Below are 13656 nucleotides of genomic sequence, written 5' to 3'. Positions count from 1 at the left end.
CTTGGGAATGCAGGGAGGGAACTGGGATCAGCCCCGTTGTTAACACAGAACATCCCTACATCAAGGTCTGGAACAACCCGTTCTAGTGGAATTGTCACTGCCTTGCCGACAGATGAGTTTTTCCAGCCTAAACCTAAAATTCTATGAGGAATCCTCATCCATGGAATGCCAGGACAGTGCTGTATGGGATGGCACCAGAGCCTGGCTGAGCTTGGTATTCCCAGGACCTTCCCACGACCCAGCTCCTATTTTAGGGCTCTTCCATCTATTTAAAGAAAAGGAAAAAAGTGCTGAAATCTTCGCGCGTGCGTGGGAGAGGCCGTGCCGAATATTCCTTCTTTTTTAGAGGCTGAAATCCACTGATCCCACGGCTTTTCAGCTGGGATGTTTTCCTTCCCCTTTTAGCAACACGTGCCTGAAAACTCCCGGTCCCTATTAGGGCTTGGAAAACTCAGCTGCTGCCGGAGGGAATAAATCAAATTCTTGGAGGGAAAAAAAAAAGGCAGGAACACCACAAGGGAAAAAAAAAGAAAAAAAAAAAAAAGAAAAAAAAAAAAAGAAAAAGGCAAGAACGCGTCGTGTTTTTCCCGAAACTTTGGGATGGGAGTGAGGAGCCGGCGGGAAAGGGAAGCCAGGGAGCCCAACGAGGCTCCACGCTACAGGAAGCCGCGGCCTCCGGTGATAAATAGGAAACCCGGGAGTACAGGATGTGTTTCGGGAGAGCTCGGTGGGACACCGGGATGTGACTCCTCTGGTCATTTGTCCGTTTGTCCGGCGGGATGGCCACGCTCCGGCCTCTCCTGCTGCTGCTGCTGGCCTGGTGCTCCAGAGGGGAGGACGTGGAGGTGCTATGTGCCGACAGCGCTTGCTACACCCTGCACCGGGATGAGAACGACTGGAAAAGCGCCCAGGAGCGCTGCCGGAATAACGGGGGCAACCTGGCGCCGGTGGGCAGCGCCGGCGAGGCCGCGCGGCTGCGGGAGCTGCTGGCCACGGCCCGCTGGGCCGGCCCGGCCTGGCTCGGGCTGACCCTGCCCAGGGGCCACTGCGTGCAGCCGCAGGAGCCGCTGCGAGGCTTCTCCTGGGTGGCCGGAGGGGAGCCGGGCAGCTTCTCGGAGTGGGCGTCCGAGCCGGCGGTCACCTGCCTGAGCGCCCGCTGTGTCGCCCTGCGACCGGCCGGCCCGCACGGCGCCGGCGGCTGGGCGGACCGGGCCTGCAAGAGCTCGCTCCCGGCTTTCATCTGCAAGTTCAGCTTCCAGGGAATGTGCGGGCTCCTGCCGCTGGCCGGCCGCGGCACGGTCACCTACCGAACCCCGTTCGGGGTGCGCAGCGCCCGCCTGGCCGCCGCTCCCTTCGGGACGCTGGCCGAGGTGGAGTGCGACAGCGGCCGGGACTCGCCCTTCGCCGTCTGCAAGGGGCCGCTGGCCGGGGGTGGCTTCGCCTGGCACCCGCCGGGTCCCCTGTGCCCGGTCACCTGCGGCCACCGCAACGGCGGCTGCCAGCAGCTCTGCCTGGACGGGCCCGGCGAGTCCCCGCGCTGCGCCTGCCACCCCGGCTATGTGCTGGCAGCCGACATGGCCTCCTGCGTTCCCGAGGATTCCTGCCATCCCAATCCCTGTCAGGGATCCTGCCGGACGCTACCGGGTGGCTTCGAGTGCGGCTGCGAGCCTGGGTACGCCCTGGCAGCCGACGGCCGCGGATGCTCAGATGTAGATGAGTGCGAGTCGAGGCCGTGCCAGCACCAGTGCCACAACATTCCTGGCGGCTTCCAGTGCCACTGCCGGCCCGGCTACCGCCCCGCGGGGCCCGCTGGCCGCCACTGCCACGACGTGGACGAGTGTGCCCAGCCCCACGCGTGTCCGCAGCTCTGCATCAACATTCCCGGCTCCTTTCGCTGCGCCTGCCGGCCCGGCTTCCAGCGGCAGCCGGGAGGAGATTCCTGCCTGGATGTGGACGAATGCCTGCGGGATCCGTGTCCCGGCGCCTGCCGCAACTTCCTCGGCGGCTACGAGTGCCTGTGCCCACCTGACTCGCTCCAGGACGGAGATGGCCACGGCTGCAGTCCCGGAGAGGCGATCCCAAACAGTATACCACAGAGCTCCAGCAGCACCCCACAGAGCTCTGGCATCATCCCACAGAGCTCCAGCATCATCCCACAGAGCCCCAGCAGCATCCCCCAGAGCTCCGGCATCCCCCAGACCTCCGGCATCCCACGCACCACGCGCATCGCAGGGACCACGAGCATCCCGTGGACTCTGGGAATGCCCACCGCGGGACTGGGAGCCGGCTCGGACGAGCCCAGAGCCGACGGCCCACAGCTGCTGCTGTATTACATCGTGGGCAGCCTGGTGGCCATCCTGCTCCTGCTGGCGTTTGCCCTGGCGCTCGTGGCTTGCAGGAAAAGGGCAGCCAAGAAGGAGAAGCCGCCGGCCAAAAACGCGGCCGATAATTATTGCTGGGTGCCCGAGCAGCCCGAGAGCCGCGGGGAGCGCAGGTAGGAGGGGGTTAAAAATCCCAATAAAAGGGTGGGAGGGAATGCTTTGTGCCCGAAGTGAGCTCCTCTGGCTGTTGCGGTGGGATTTGCAGTCCTGCTGCTCCAAGGGTTAACGGGAGGGGAGAGGGAATGGGGTGGAATTTGTCTCCTCATCTTTGCCCCAAAAGGCAAATTCGGAATATTGGATCGTGTTCCTAAAGGGAAACTGCTCACTTGGAATTCTCCTGCAGCGCCTTATGTACTGCTCCCCCTGCTCATGGCTGCGTTCCAGCCTTGGATTTGCCTCGTTCTCCTGGAAAAGGGTTTGAAATTGGGATGGAAAACGGTTTGAAGTTGGGATGTGCCTCAGCAGAGCTTGAACAGGCCCCCAGGCATAACCAGGGTGGGGTTTAAGGGTTATTTTTTGTGTTTTATTACAAATCTGTCGCTTGAAACCAGGGAAAACTGTTAAGCACAGAGCCAAGGAATGGCATAAAGGTAGGAAAAGCTGTGTTTGGAATAACCACCTCCTCATTTCCAGAGTATCCTGCCTAAATCCACTTCTAAATAGAGAAAACAATGCTCTCCTTCCCATCAGCCACATGGGAGGTTGGGCTTTTCCTGTTGGATCTTTTTTTTTGGGGAAGGATCCTTCCTGACTCCAAGCTGAGCGTGTTTTCCCTCTTTCCCTGTGTGAGGAACATGGTAGAATTGGAATATTTGCTGATTGTTCTGTATAAAACTCGTAACTTCCAAAAAACTCTCTGGGCCAAGTTACTCCCCAGGTACTTCCCAAAATTCCATGAGACTCTTCCAGCCTTTTCATTGGGAGTTCTCCCCCAAATCCTGAGGAGTACATCCATCAGCACCTCCTCCATGGTTTATCCATGCTCTGAAGGGCTGTAAAAGATCAGCCACAGGATTTGAAGGTTCCAGCAGGTTCCTGAAGTTTCTGTTGGAATTATTTTGTCCCTGGAGCTGAATTGCTCCAGGAATGGAACACAAAGGATTTTGCAGTGGGCAGGGAGCTGCATCCTGTCATTCCATGTGCTGAGGAAAACCCTTTCCTGCTTTTTTCTTGTCTTGAGGCTCCATTGTGAGCTGCAAACAGGAAAATGGAGCTGATAGGAATGGTTTCCATGTGCCTGGGTTGGGAGAATGGGGGGTAATGCAGCAGCAGGATTCTTGGAAATCCTGCCGAACATTCCCAAATCCCAAGCCAGCAGAGCACTGGGACTAGCTGGATCAATGAAGGAAATTAATTATCCCATGCAATTATGCCAGCTTGGGATCTGTGGGAAGTGACAGCTTTGGGGTTTTCAATGGGATATAAGGCTATAAAAAAGGAAAAGGAAGGATGAGGGTGGAATCAGAGCTGGGAAAGACCTGAGGTGTGCGGTTTATTCCCCAAAAATCACAATCCTGGTTTCTGTTACAACCTCTGTGTATTCCAGTGGGGAATGATGGTGGATCTAGGGGAAGACAGGAATTTGAGCAGGGTTTAGGTTGCATTTCCCCTAATGGAATATTTCCTGCTGTAGCATCCTCCCTCCTGGTGCAATTCCACTTGGGTCCAGCCTCATATCTCTCATTTTTCCTGTCACATCTTGTGGCTCCTCAGGGAGTTATCCAGAGACTGGTGAATCCCACAAATTGGAGCAGGATAATTTGGTGCCCTGTCTTCCACAGGAGATGGGACGTTCATCCTGCTCCTTGGAATTTTTTGTTATGGATGAGTGTTTTGTTTTCAAGAATGAAGCTCTTAGATATACAGGATACAGTTATCCCAACATCTCTCTCTGGATGAAATACCAAGAAACAAAATATGTTTGCAGCAGGTTTTAATAAAGATATTCCTAAAAATCAATGGTCTGGTGCTCTTAATCCTCGTGTTCCCCACAGCGGGTGGGTGGTTATTCCAAATCCTTTTCTGGAGCTTATCCCATGATCTCAGCCTTTCCCAGTATTTGTGGTCCTGGGCAGGGGCCATTCCCTTCATCTCCACAGAGGCCATGGGGTGGGAGCATTGGGATGGGCTGTGTTGGATCCTAAGGCCACAAGGAAGGTCCTAAATCCATGAGGAATGTCCTAAACCCATAAAAAAGATCCTAAACCCTTTAAAAAGGTCCCAAAGCCACAAGAAAACCCCTAAATCTGCGAACAGGGTCCCAAGCCCATGAGCAAGGCCCTAAACCTAGGAGGAAGGGCCCAAGTCCATGAGCAAGATTCTAATCCCATGACCAAGTTCCTAAAACCATGAGGAAAGCCCATGAGGAAGGACCTCAACCCACGGGCAAGGTCCTAAGACCATGACCAAGTTTCTAAAGCTGTGAGCAAGGCCCAAATCCCATGACCATATTCTCAATCCCACATCCAAGGTCCTGATTCCATGACCAAGGTCCCAATCCCACAACCAAGGCCCCAAATCCATGAGCAATCCTGTTGATTTCAGCACCGCTCTGCACAAGGGCTATTTTGGGATCATATAATAGGACCAACCCCTTTTAGATCCTATTATCACATGATATTTCATATTATTTTCAATTCCATTGCTCTCCATTCCCTCATGGACAACTGCCAGCATTCCAATGGAGCAACCTCATCCCAAAACCCTGCAATGAAGCCAAAAATTCCCCACTGTTGACACAAACTCCCTGATCCAGGGGTCAGGCCAAGCATTCCAAGTGCCCACTCTGAGCAGGGTGACAGGGACAGCCATGATGAGTCAGAACCAAAGGGAAAGGCAGGGAAAATATGATTAATGGGATTGGGGAAGAGGAAAAGCAGCCTGTCAGCAGGAAGGGAGGAAGGGCAGTGGTGGCACCCTGACTCAGCCCTTGGAGCAGTGGGATAAAAGGGAATTATGAGACCGTGATTAATCCTGTTCCTCCCACCCCATTCTGATTATCTTTTAGAGACAAACGTTGTCAATGGGGCAAGGCCAGACGATTGGGATCATTGTTTGGGAAGGCTCTGTTTTTTCCTGGAGAAAACCTTGACAAGGAATTTTTTATCTGGGTTTGCAGCTACTGAAAAAAAAAAACCAAAAAAAAAAAAAACCCAGACAGAGCAGAAATTTATTGGGTTTTTTTTTCCCCTTCTCCATCCACCACATTCCATTTTCCTTCTTTTCCTATGGTTTTCTCGGATGTTTTCCCCCTTTGCTTGGTGATTTTCTCTGGAAAAAACCAGAAGAACAAATAAAAGGAGAAGTGGAAGAAGAATTTGAAATAATGAAATGAAAATTGTGGGAACAACAGGTGTTCCTAAAGCCAGGAACAGTCAGAGTTATCCAGCTCTCCAGGAGATTCCTGGGAATGATCCTGCTTGGATAAATTCTTTGTTCCAAGCTCTCCCATGGACACTTTCTCCTTTAGGTTCATCCCTGCAGCTGGAATTAAATCCCATGGGCATTTCTTTTCCATTTTTGTGGCAGATGTGACATGTACAATGGGATTAAATAAGGGTTGGGTTATTATTATTATTATTATTATTATTATTATTATTATTATTATTATTCCCAACTTCTCTTTTCCACACAGCCTCACGGCATTTACAGGAAGCACCCAGGGTTGTGAGAGGACAAAACAAACCCCAAGGGTTTAAGAAAGGACAAAGTTCAATGAAGTTCAATCAAATTTAATAAAGTTTAATAAAGAAACTTCCTTGCCATGATCGGAGGAATTTGGGATTTGCTGCTCATCCCAAAGACTAATTGTAGTGCCTGAGGCTGTTGGAATTCCATGAGAAAACAGCCTCACATCCCCTTTTTGTGGAGTGGAGAAGCTTGGGATATTTAGGTTGTATTTTTAGGTTGCTCCTGGCTCTGTTCCGGCAGCACAGAGGGATCCCCCAAGGATAAACTGATGGAACAGGATACCCATTTGGAGGTGTGCATGGGGAATAGGAAGGATGGGGAAAAGGGTCATAATAATGCTTAATAACAATAATACCAAATAGTAGAACTATATAAATTATATATAACTATAGAAGGAAATATATAATTATATGTTAGCTATTTATTAAAGAAGTTTTCCCAAATCAAATCTAAACTGTTTCCCTGCATCCCGTTCATTGTTCCCTGGAAGCAGATCCTGATCACACCTGGATCCACCCTCCTGTCGGGGATTGTGGACAGGCAAAAAGTCCCCTCTGGAGCCTCCTTTTCCCCAGGCTGAACCCCTTTCCCAGCTTCCTCCTTGTGCTCCAGTCCCTTCCCAGCTCCATTCCCACCTCTGGACATGTTCCAACCTCTCTTCTTTCCATGCTGGATCCAGAGCTGGACACAGGATTTGAGCTGTGACCTCCGCAGTGCCAGCAGTGTGGCAGCAACTGCATGACATCCCAGCGGGGTGACAATTCCCATCGGCACTGCTCCCACCCCGAGGCCCCCTCCAGCGAAATCCCGCTGCTGCTCCCCCTTTTCCCAAGACTCACCCTGTTTTCCCCAGCGCGTCCCCCATCCCTCCCTCGGGACCCCCCGGCGGGCCCCCCCGCGCTCCCGGGCTGGCCCCGCCGGGGCGGAGCCGCCGGGAGGATGCGGGAGGGGACCCGGGGCCGCGGGGCGGGGGCGGGGGCAGCGCCCGGCCGGGATTCACCGCCGCAGTCACTCCTGGCCCCGCGGGCGCTTCCTTCCCCCGCCGGGGCCGCTATAAAGGGGGCGGCCGGGAGGAGCGGCTCATGCTCAGCTCGGGGCGCCGCCGGCCGCCCCCTCCGCGGGCCATGCGGCCGCTGCTGCCGCTGCTGCCGCTGCTGCTGCTCGGGACGGTGGCGCTGGCACAGCCGCGGGACCTGTCCCCCGCGGGCGCGCAGTGCCTGGAGCACGAGTGTTTCGCCGTGTTCTGGGTGTCCCGGCCCTTCTCTGGCGCCAGTAAGGGCTGCGAGCGGGGCGGGGGGCACCTCATGACCGTGCGCTCCACCGTGGCCGAGGAGGCGATCGCGCTGCTGCTGCAGAACCGCGAGGGGCATCTCTGGCTCGGGCTCTCGCTGTCGCCCTCCTTGCCCTGCACCGATCCCGATCGGCGGCTCCGCGGCTTCCGCTGGGTCACCGGCGACCGCAGCACCGATTACACCAACTGGGCGGCGTCGGGGAAGCGCTGCGGCGAGCGCTGCGTGACCGTGTCGCGGGAGCTGCGCTGGGAGGAGCGGCGTTGCGAGGAGGCGGCCGACGGCTTCCTCTGCCAGTACACCTACGGCGGCAGCTGTCCCCGCCTGGCCGCCCCGCGCGATGTCCCCGTCACCTACGCCACCCCCTTCGGCGCCCACGGAACGGAGTTCCTGGCGCTGCCTCCGCGCAGCGTGGCGTTCATCCCTGACTTCGGGCTGGAACTGCGGTGCGAGGATGAGGACGGCGCGGGGCCGCGCTGGGGCCGCGACACCCCGGGAGCGTGGCCCTGCCAGCTGGGCGGCGGTGGCTGCGCGGGTTCGTGCGCGGAGGAGCGCGGGCGGCCGCGCTGCTCCTGCCCCGAGGGCGCCGTGCTGGGCCCAGACGGGCGCGGGTGCCGCTCGCCCTGCGAGGGGGCACAGTGCCAGCATCACTGCGTGGTGGCCGACACCTCCTTCGTGTGCATGTGCTCCGTCGGGTACCGGCTGGCGGCCGACGGCATCAGTTGCGAGGACATCGACGACTGCGCTAGCGAGCCCGGCCCGTGCGAGCAGAAGTGCGTGAACACCAAGGGTGGCTTCGAGTGCCACTGTCACAGCGGCTACAGGATGGTGGACGGGCACTGCCAGCACCTGCCGCCCTGCTGGGAGGCGCCGTGCCAGCAGCGCTGCGAGGAGCTGCCCCACGGCTACCGCTGCGGCTGCCACCCCGGCTACGCCGTGGATCCGCAGGATGCCACCCGCTGCCGCCTGCACTGCAACGCCACCGAGTGCCCGGCCGTGTGCGACGCCGGCAGGGCCTGTGAGTGTCCCGAGGGCTTCCTGCTGGACGGCGATGAGCTGTGCGTGGACGTGGATGAGTGCGACAGTGGTCACTGCGAGTTCAACTGCACCAACACTCCCGGCGGATTTCAGTGCCACTGTCCCCACGGCTTCCACCTCTACGGCGTCGACTGCATTCCTATCCTGGACGGGGATGGCGAGGAACCCTTCTCGGGAGATTTCGAGCCCGTTCCGCCCACGCGCGTCCCCAGCCGACCCCCGCCGAAAGCGGAGCAGCTGCACCCCGGGGTGCTGGTGGGCATCGCCGGCGGTGCCCTCCTGAGCCTCCTGGCCCTGCTGGCTCTGGGATTCCACCTGGCCAGGAAGCGCTGCTGCTCCCACGGCTCCATGGATTACAAATACAGCGGCCCCCACGAGAAGGAGCTGGGACTTCAGCCCGTCCCCTCCGCACAGAAGCCGTAAGAACAGCGGACAGGACGGACACTGGGAGGCCGAACTGGGTGACATTTATTCCCTATCCCCTGGCCCCCGGCTGGAATTTTTGAATGATAATTCGGGAAAAGCTGTGATCGCCCAGCTCCCAGAAATACTGGCTGCTTCCCAGCCGGGTCTTGGAATGCTGGGGCCGGAGAGCAGGGACAACAGAACACCCAGAGGCTGCTCTGCTCCCGCTCCTTTCCCGCTTCCCTGGCTTTCGGCTTTCCCCGAGCCGGCGCTCGGGAAAACCTCAAGGAAAAACTCAGAAGGAACAGTTCCATGTGGTAGTGACTCTAAATCCGTGGGATGAGAGCCCGGGATGATCAAGGCGGGGACTTTGGAAGAACACCTCGACCCAAATCCCCCTCCCCTGGGCTGGATGGTTTTCCCGAGCTGGGAGGCTCCTGCTTTTCTTTGGGATGGGGTTTGTTTGTTTTAAGCTGAGGGAAGGAGGAACGAAGATGTTGTGGGAGGCACTTGTCACCTTAAGCCACTGGTGAACAGAGACCCGGCTCTGTGCCACCAAGGTGGGACTCAAATTCCTAATTCCCATCCCCTCTCATTATTTTTTGCGGGATGTGGAGGTTAAACAGGGACATGAGGGCTGTCGAGGTGGGTTGTGTAGGAAAGGTTGGGGGTGCTGCAGAGCCATATCCAGTTCCTTCCATGACTTTCTGCTGTTGTTGCCTTAAATTGTTGGATTTTGGATATTTTTATGACCTCTCTCGCCCACAGGGATTTCCCCTGTTCCCTCGTGCAGGGCTGACTAATCCCAAGACAAAACATTCCCACGGGGCGGGATCCAGTGCGTCGCTCATTCTCAGGCACGATATGGGGGGGAATTCTGGAGAAGGATCTGGTTTTCCAGCTCCATCCTTCCCTGGGGAGCCAGAGGGGGTCCTGCTCTGGCTGTCTTTGGGGCAGGAACGTTGGAGCGAGCGCCGGCAGCTCTATGCCAGTGAAATATTATCCTGGAGTGGCAGAAGTCTTGGAAGCCTGGGATCAGAGCCAGGGGGTTCTGTTCCCCTACAGTCTCCATTCCCACGCTATGAACTTCCCAGCATGCAGCATCCCCCCTGAAATGCTAAACCTCCACTGCAAATTCCCAGGAAAATCAAAATAGAGGTGTTGTAGTTTTCCTAAAAGGTCATTATCCCGAAGGCTGGGTAAGTGAAGGTCGTGTCCATGGATCCCTTGGGATGGATTAAAGTCAAACCATACAGAGTGAGGGCTGTAAATCTGTGGATGTGCCAGGTTTATTTTAGGACAGTTTGGCTGCAGTGGGAAGGAGGGAGCTGTTGTGATTACCCATAATTATCCGTGATTACCCAGAAAAAGATATCAAAATATAAAGGTGTCACTTGTGAAAATATCCAAGTAAAAGGAAGAGAAAGAAAGGATAGGGTTTGAGAGTGGAAAGATCTTGCTAAAAGGCATCATCCCACCTGAAGGATCTGCTACCCATGGATCTGTCCTCACTATCCAGCTCAAACCCCAGCTTGTTCCTGGGTGGATCTGAGGTTTTGCTACCACACTCCCAAAATCCCCTCCTGCCCTCTTATCTCGAATTCCCACTGCGGAGTTTTATCTTATCACAAATTCCTTCCTTACATGTTGAAGTCCTGAATTCCCGACACTCCCTGTTTTATCCTCTCTCCCCTCCCCCCAACCCCGGAGCCCATTTGTAAATCCTTATTTATTTATTGGAATTTTACCCTGTGTGATGGAATTGTCTCGTGGAGATCCTGTGTAGATGCCAATAAAGCTTTGCCAGTCTGGTTTAGAGGAACTGCTCAGGGAGTGTTCTTTCTCCCCTTCCCAAAAATTCCTTCAGAAATTCTGGAAAACCTTCTGGAAAACCTCAGATCATTCAGGGCAGCACTGGGATGAAAACATTCCCAACTGATTACTTCCCCTTAATAGTGGAATTAAAATGGAAGAAATGAGCCATAAATAATGGACAACACCGATACCATTCCAAGGACAAAGTTAAACCCCAAATAAGCTGGAAATGGCTTGTTCCATGGGACCTCCATGTGCTGTTCCTTATCTTGGGGTTCCAAGCTCATCAAAATTTGGTTTTCCTGATTTTTTTTTATTTTTTCTTTTTTTTGGGGGGGGCTGGGGTGTGTGTGTGGGGGGGATGGGTGGGATATTTGGTCCTCGGTGTGCTAAAATCCCAGGAATTTGGGGGAGGGAGGTGTGTATGGTGGAATGTCATTCTCCTGTGGATTCAGCAGAGCCGACAGGCTTTGGGATTTTTCCCAGTGTCTCCTTCTCTCTTGGGAAGAAATGGGAATTAATTATTTATTACTCAGAAGGGCCATGTGCTCCATAAGATTTTGGGATCCTCCCCATCTGTGGTGAAGGCTCCTGGATGCCAGAAAAACAGCAATAACCACTCAGTCCATGGAATTCACTCCATCCCAGGCCAGTCTTATGGCTTTTTATTTTGGAGAGCAGCGCAGCACAACCGGCGATCAGACCCGGCATGGAAGGCCCTTCCCATCCAGGATCCCCTTTCATCCCCGATTTTGGGTTGCCCTAGAAGGGGGTGGTTTTGGGGAGGAGGGCCCCAGGCGTGCAGCAGGGCTGGGGGCGCAGGGGGTCCTGCTGGCAGGGCATTGGGGGGCACACACAGCCCTTGGTGTCCCCGCGGGGCGCGGCGCAGTAATCCAGCGGCTCCTCCTCATCCTCGCTATCCCCTCCGTTGCCATCGGCGGCACGGCAGCAGCACAGGCCAGCATCGCGGCAGCGACGCAGCACGCCATGGAAGGAATTGCGGAAATTCTCGGAGAGCAATCCATAGAGGATGGGGTTGGCGCAGCTGTTGGAATAGCTGAGCAGCAGTGAGGCATTGTGCGCACTGGCGTCCAGGCGTCCAGGCAGCAGCAGCTCCAGCAGCTGCACCACGTAGAAGGGCAGCCAGCACACCACAAACATGGCCACCACAGTGACCACCAGGCGTGTCAGCTTGCCCTCGGAGCGCCGCCGCTGCTGCCAGCCCACACCCTGCGCCACCACGCGCATCTTGCCGGCCAGCAGCAGGTAGCACAGCGCCATGGCCACCACGGGCAGCACAAAGCCCAGCACGCTGCTGTACACCACGAAGGCGGCCGCCCACGCCTGGCTGGGCCACAGCAGGTCGCAGGCCACTGCGCGGCCGTCACGGGTGACCGCTGTGCCGGCAAACACTGGGATGGGCGAGGCCACCAGCAGTGCCAGTAGCCACACGCCGCCGTTGACCAGCTTGGCGACGCGCGGGCGGCGGTAGGAGGCGGCGCGCAGCGGGTGCACCACGGCGATGTAGCGGTCCAGGCTGAGCACGGTGAGGCAGAAGACACTGCTGAACATGTTGAGGCCGTCCACGCCCAGCACAGTCCGGCAGAGAGCACGGCCAAAGGGCCAGTGCCGCAGCGCTGCTGCTGTGGCCACGAAGGGCACGCTCAGCATGAAGAGCTCGTCGGCAATGGCCAGGTTGAGCAGGTAGATGTTGGTGGCCGTCTTCATCTTGGCGTAGCGCAGGATGACAAAGATGACCAGCGCGTTGCCCAGCAGCCCCAGCAGGCACACCAGGCCGTAGATGCACTGCAGTATCACCATGCCCGCAATCTCTGCCGCACTCCCGCTGCGCTCTGGGGCTGCCGGGGGCCGGCCGGCCTCTCCTGCTGCCACTGCTGTGCTGTTGTGGGGGGGTGGCTCAGAGCCGGCCCAGCTGGAGATGCTCCAGAGGGGAATTCCGGCTGCCAGGAGCTGCTCCACGTCTGTGCTCATGGTGGAAGGTGATCCATGGACAACAGAGCACTGGCAATGGGGTCAACCTGCAGGCAGGGCACAGGAGTGAGGGCTGTGAGGCACGGAAATACCGGTGTCCACATCCCCCCCCAGATTGGGAACCTCCATCCACCACCCTCCAACTCCTTCCATCAACCCCCTCCCTGCCCGGACACCTCCACATCATTCCTCAGACTGGAGCATCCTGGTTTTTTGGGATCTCAGAGGCTGTGGGGTGGGGTGGGAATTAAGCCTGCATGGGGCTCCTCAAACCAGGTGGGATGGCCTGGGAATCCAAACCTGGCCTGGGATTCAATCCCAACCAGGCCTAGGAACCAATCCCCATTTGGCCTGGGAATCAATGCCATCTACCTTAAGGAGCCCCCACAAAGCTCCGGGGTTTCATTCACCCCGTCAAGGAGAAAGCCAGCCGGGAATATTTTACCTCTCAGTATTCCAGGAATTGAAGGAGCATCACGCCTTCCCACCGGGGGGAAGCAGAGGCTCTGGGAAGATGCTCTGGTGGGATCTGTCGCCAACGGAAAGTCCTGCTTGACCTGGATCAGATGACTGAGAAGATACGGACCTTTTAAAGCGAAAGACAGAGCAGGGGTCGACATGCGGGATCTTTCCCCTCTCCCGCATCCCTACGCCGCAGGCATCGGCTTTCCGTGAAAAAATAAACGCGACGCAACTTTCTGCTCCAGGATTTCCGCTGGAAAACAGCGCAGTGCCCTCCGCCCTCCTCCCGCCGGGCTGCGCTGTCCTGCGGCTCCCGGCCGGAGCATTCCCGTTCCAGCGGCTCCCTCCCGGCGCTGCGGAGGGCGGGATCCGCAACCCGATTCCCCCTCCCGCATTCCAAATCCCGAATCCCACATCCCCAGTCCCGCACCCCGCCCTCGCATCTCCCCGCGGCTCCGGGGGGAGGCAGGAGATGAAGGAATGGTTGCCTTGGCAACGCATCCCTCATCCCGCAATCCTACCGCGCATTCCCGATGCGCGTTCCCGCCGCGCATTCCCGTCTTCCCTGCGCCCTGCGCTGCAGG

The 13656-nt window shown here is 56.8% G+C and overlaps 3 protein-coding genes across 3 annotated transcripts; 2 read left to right on the top strand and 1 right to left on the bottom strand.

Moving 5' to 3' along the window:
- Nucleotides 1-582: 582 nt before the first annotated feature.
- On the top strand, nt 583-4351 carry CD93 (CD93 molecule). The gene has a single exon (XM_063391308.1). The coding sequence runs from the start codon at nt 780-782 to the stop codon at nt 2496-2498; it is 1719 nt and encodes a 572-aa protein (XP_063247378.1). The 5' UTR covers nt 583-779; the 3' UTR covers nt 2499-4351.
- Nucleotides 4352-7045: 2694 nt separating this feature from the next.
- On the top strand, nt 7046-10619 carry THBD (thrombomodulin). Its single transcript, XM_063391306.1, has one exon. It carries the CDS (start codon nt 7154-7156, stop codon nt 8819-8821), a length of 1668 nt encoding a protein of 555 aa, XP_063247376.1. The 5' UTR covers nt 7046-7153; the 3' UTR covers nt 8822-10619.
- A 510-nt stretch (nt 10620-11129) lies between these two features.
- On the bottom strand, nt 11130-13374 carry SSTR4 (somatostatin receptor 4). Its single transcript, XM_063391307.1, has 2 exons — nt 13056-13374; nt 11130-12657 (listed from the first exon to the last, which is right to left on the bottom strand). Exon 2 carries the CDS (start codon nt 12608-12610, stop codon nt 11381-11383), a length of 1230 nt encoding a protein of 409 aa, XP_063247377.1. The 5' UTR covers nt 12611-12657; nt 13056-13374; the 3' UTR covers nt 11130-11380.
- Nucleotides 13375-13656: the final 282 nt, after the last annotated feature.

Source organism: Prinia subflava, chromosome 2 (genome assembly GCF_021018805.1).
Source record: "Prinia subflava isolate CZ2003 ecotype Zambia chromosome 2, Cam_Psub_1.2, whole genome shotgun sequence".
NCBI classification, from domain to species: domain Eukaryota; kingdom Metazoa; phylum Chordata; class Aves; order Passeriformes; family Cisticolidae; genus Prinia; species Prinia subflava.
This window is presented reverse-complemented; position numbering and strand designations above follow the sequence as displayed.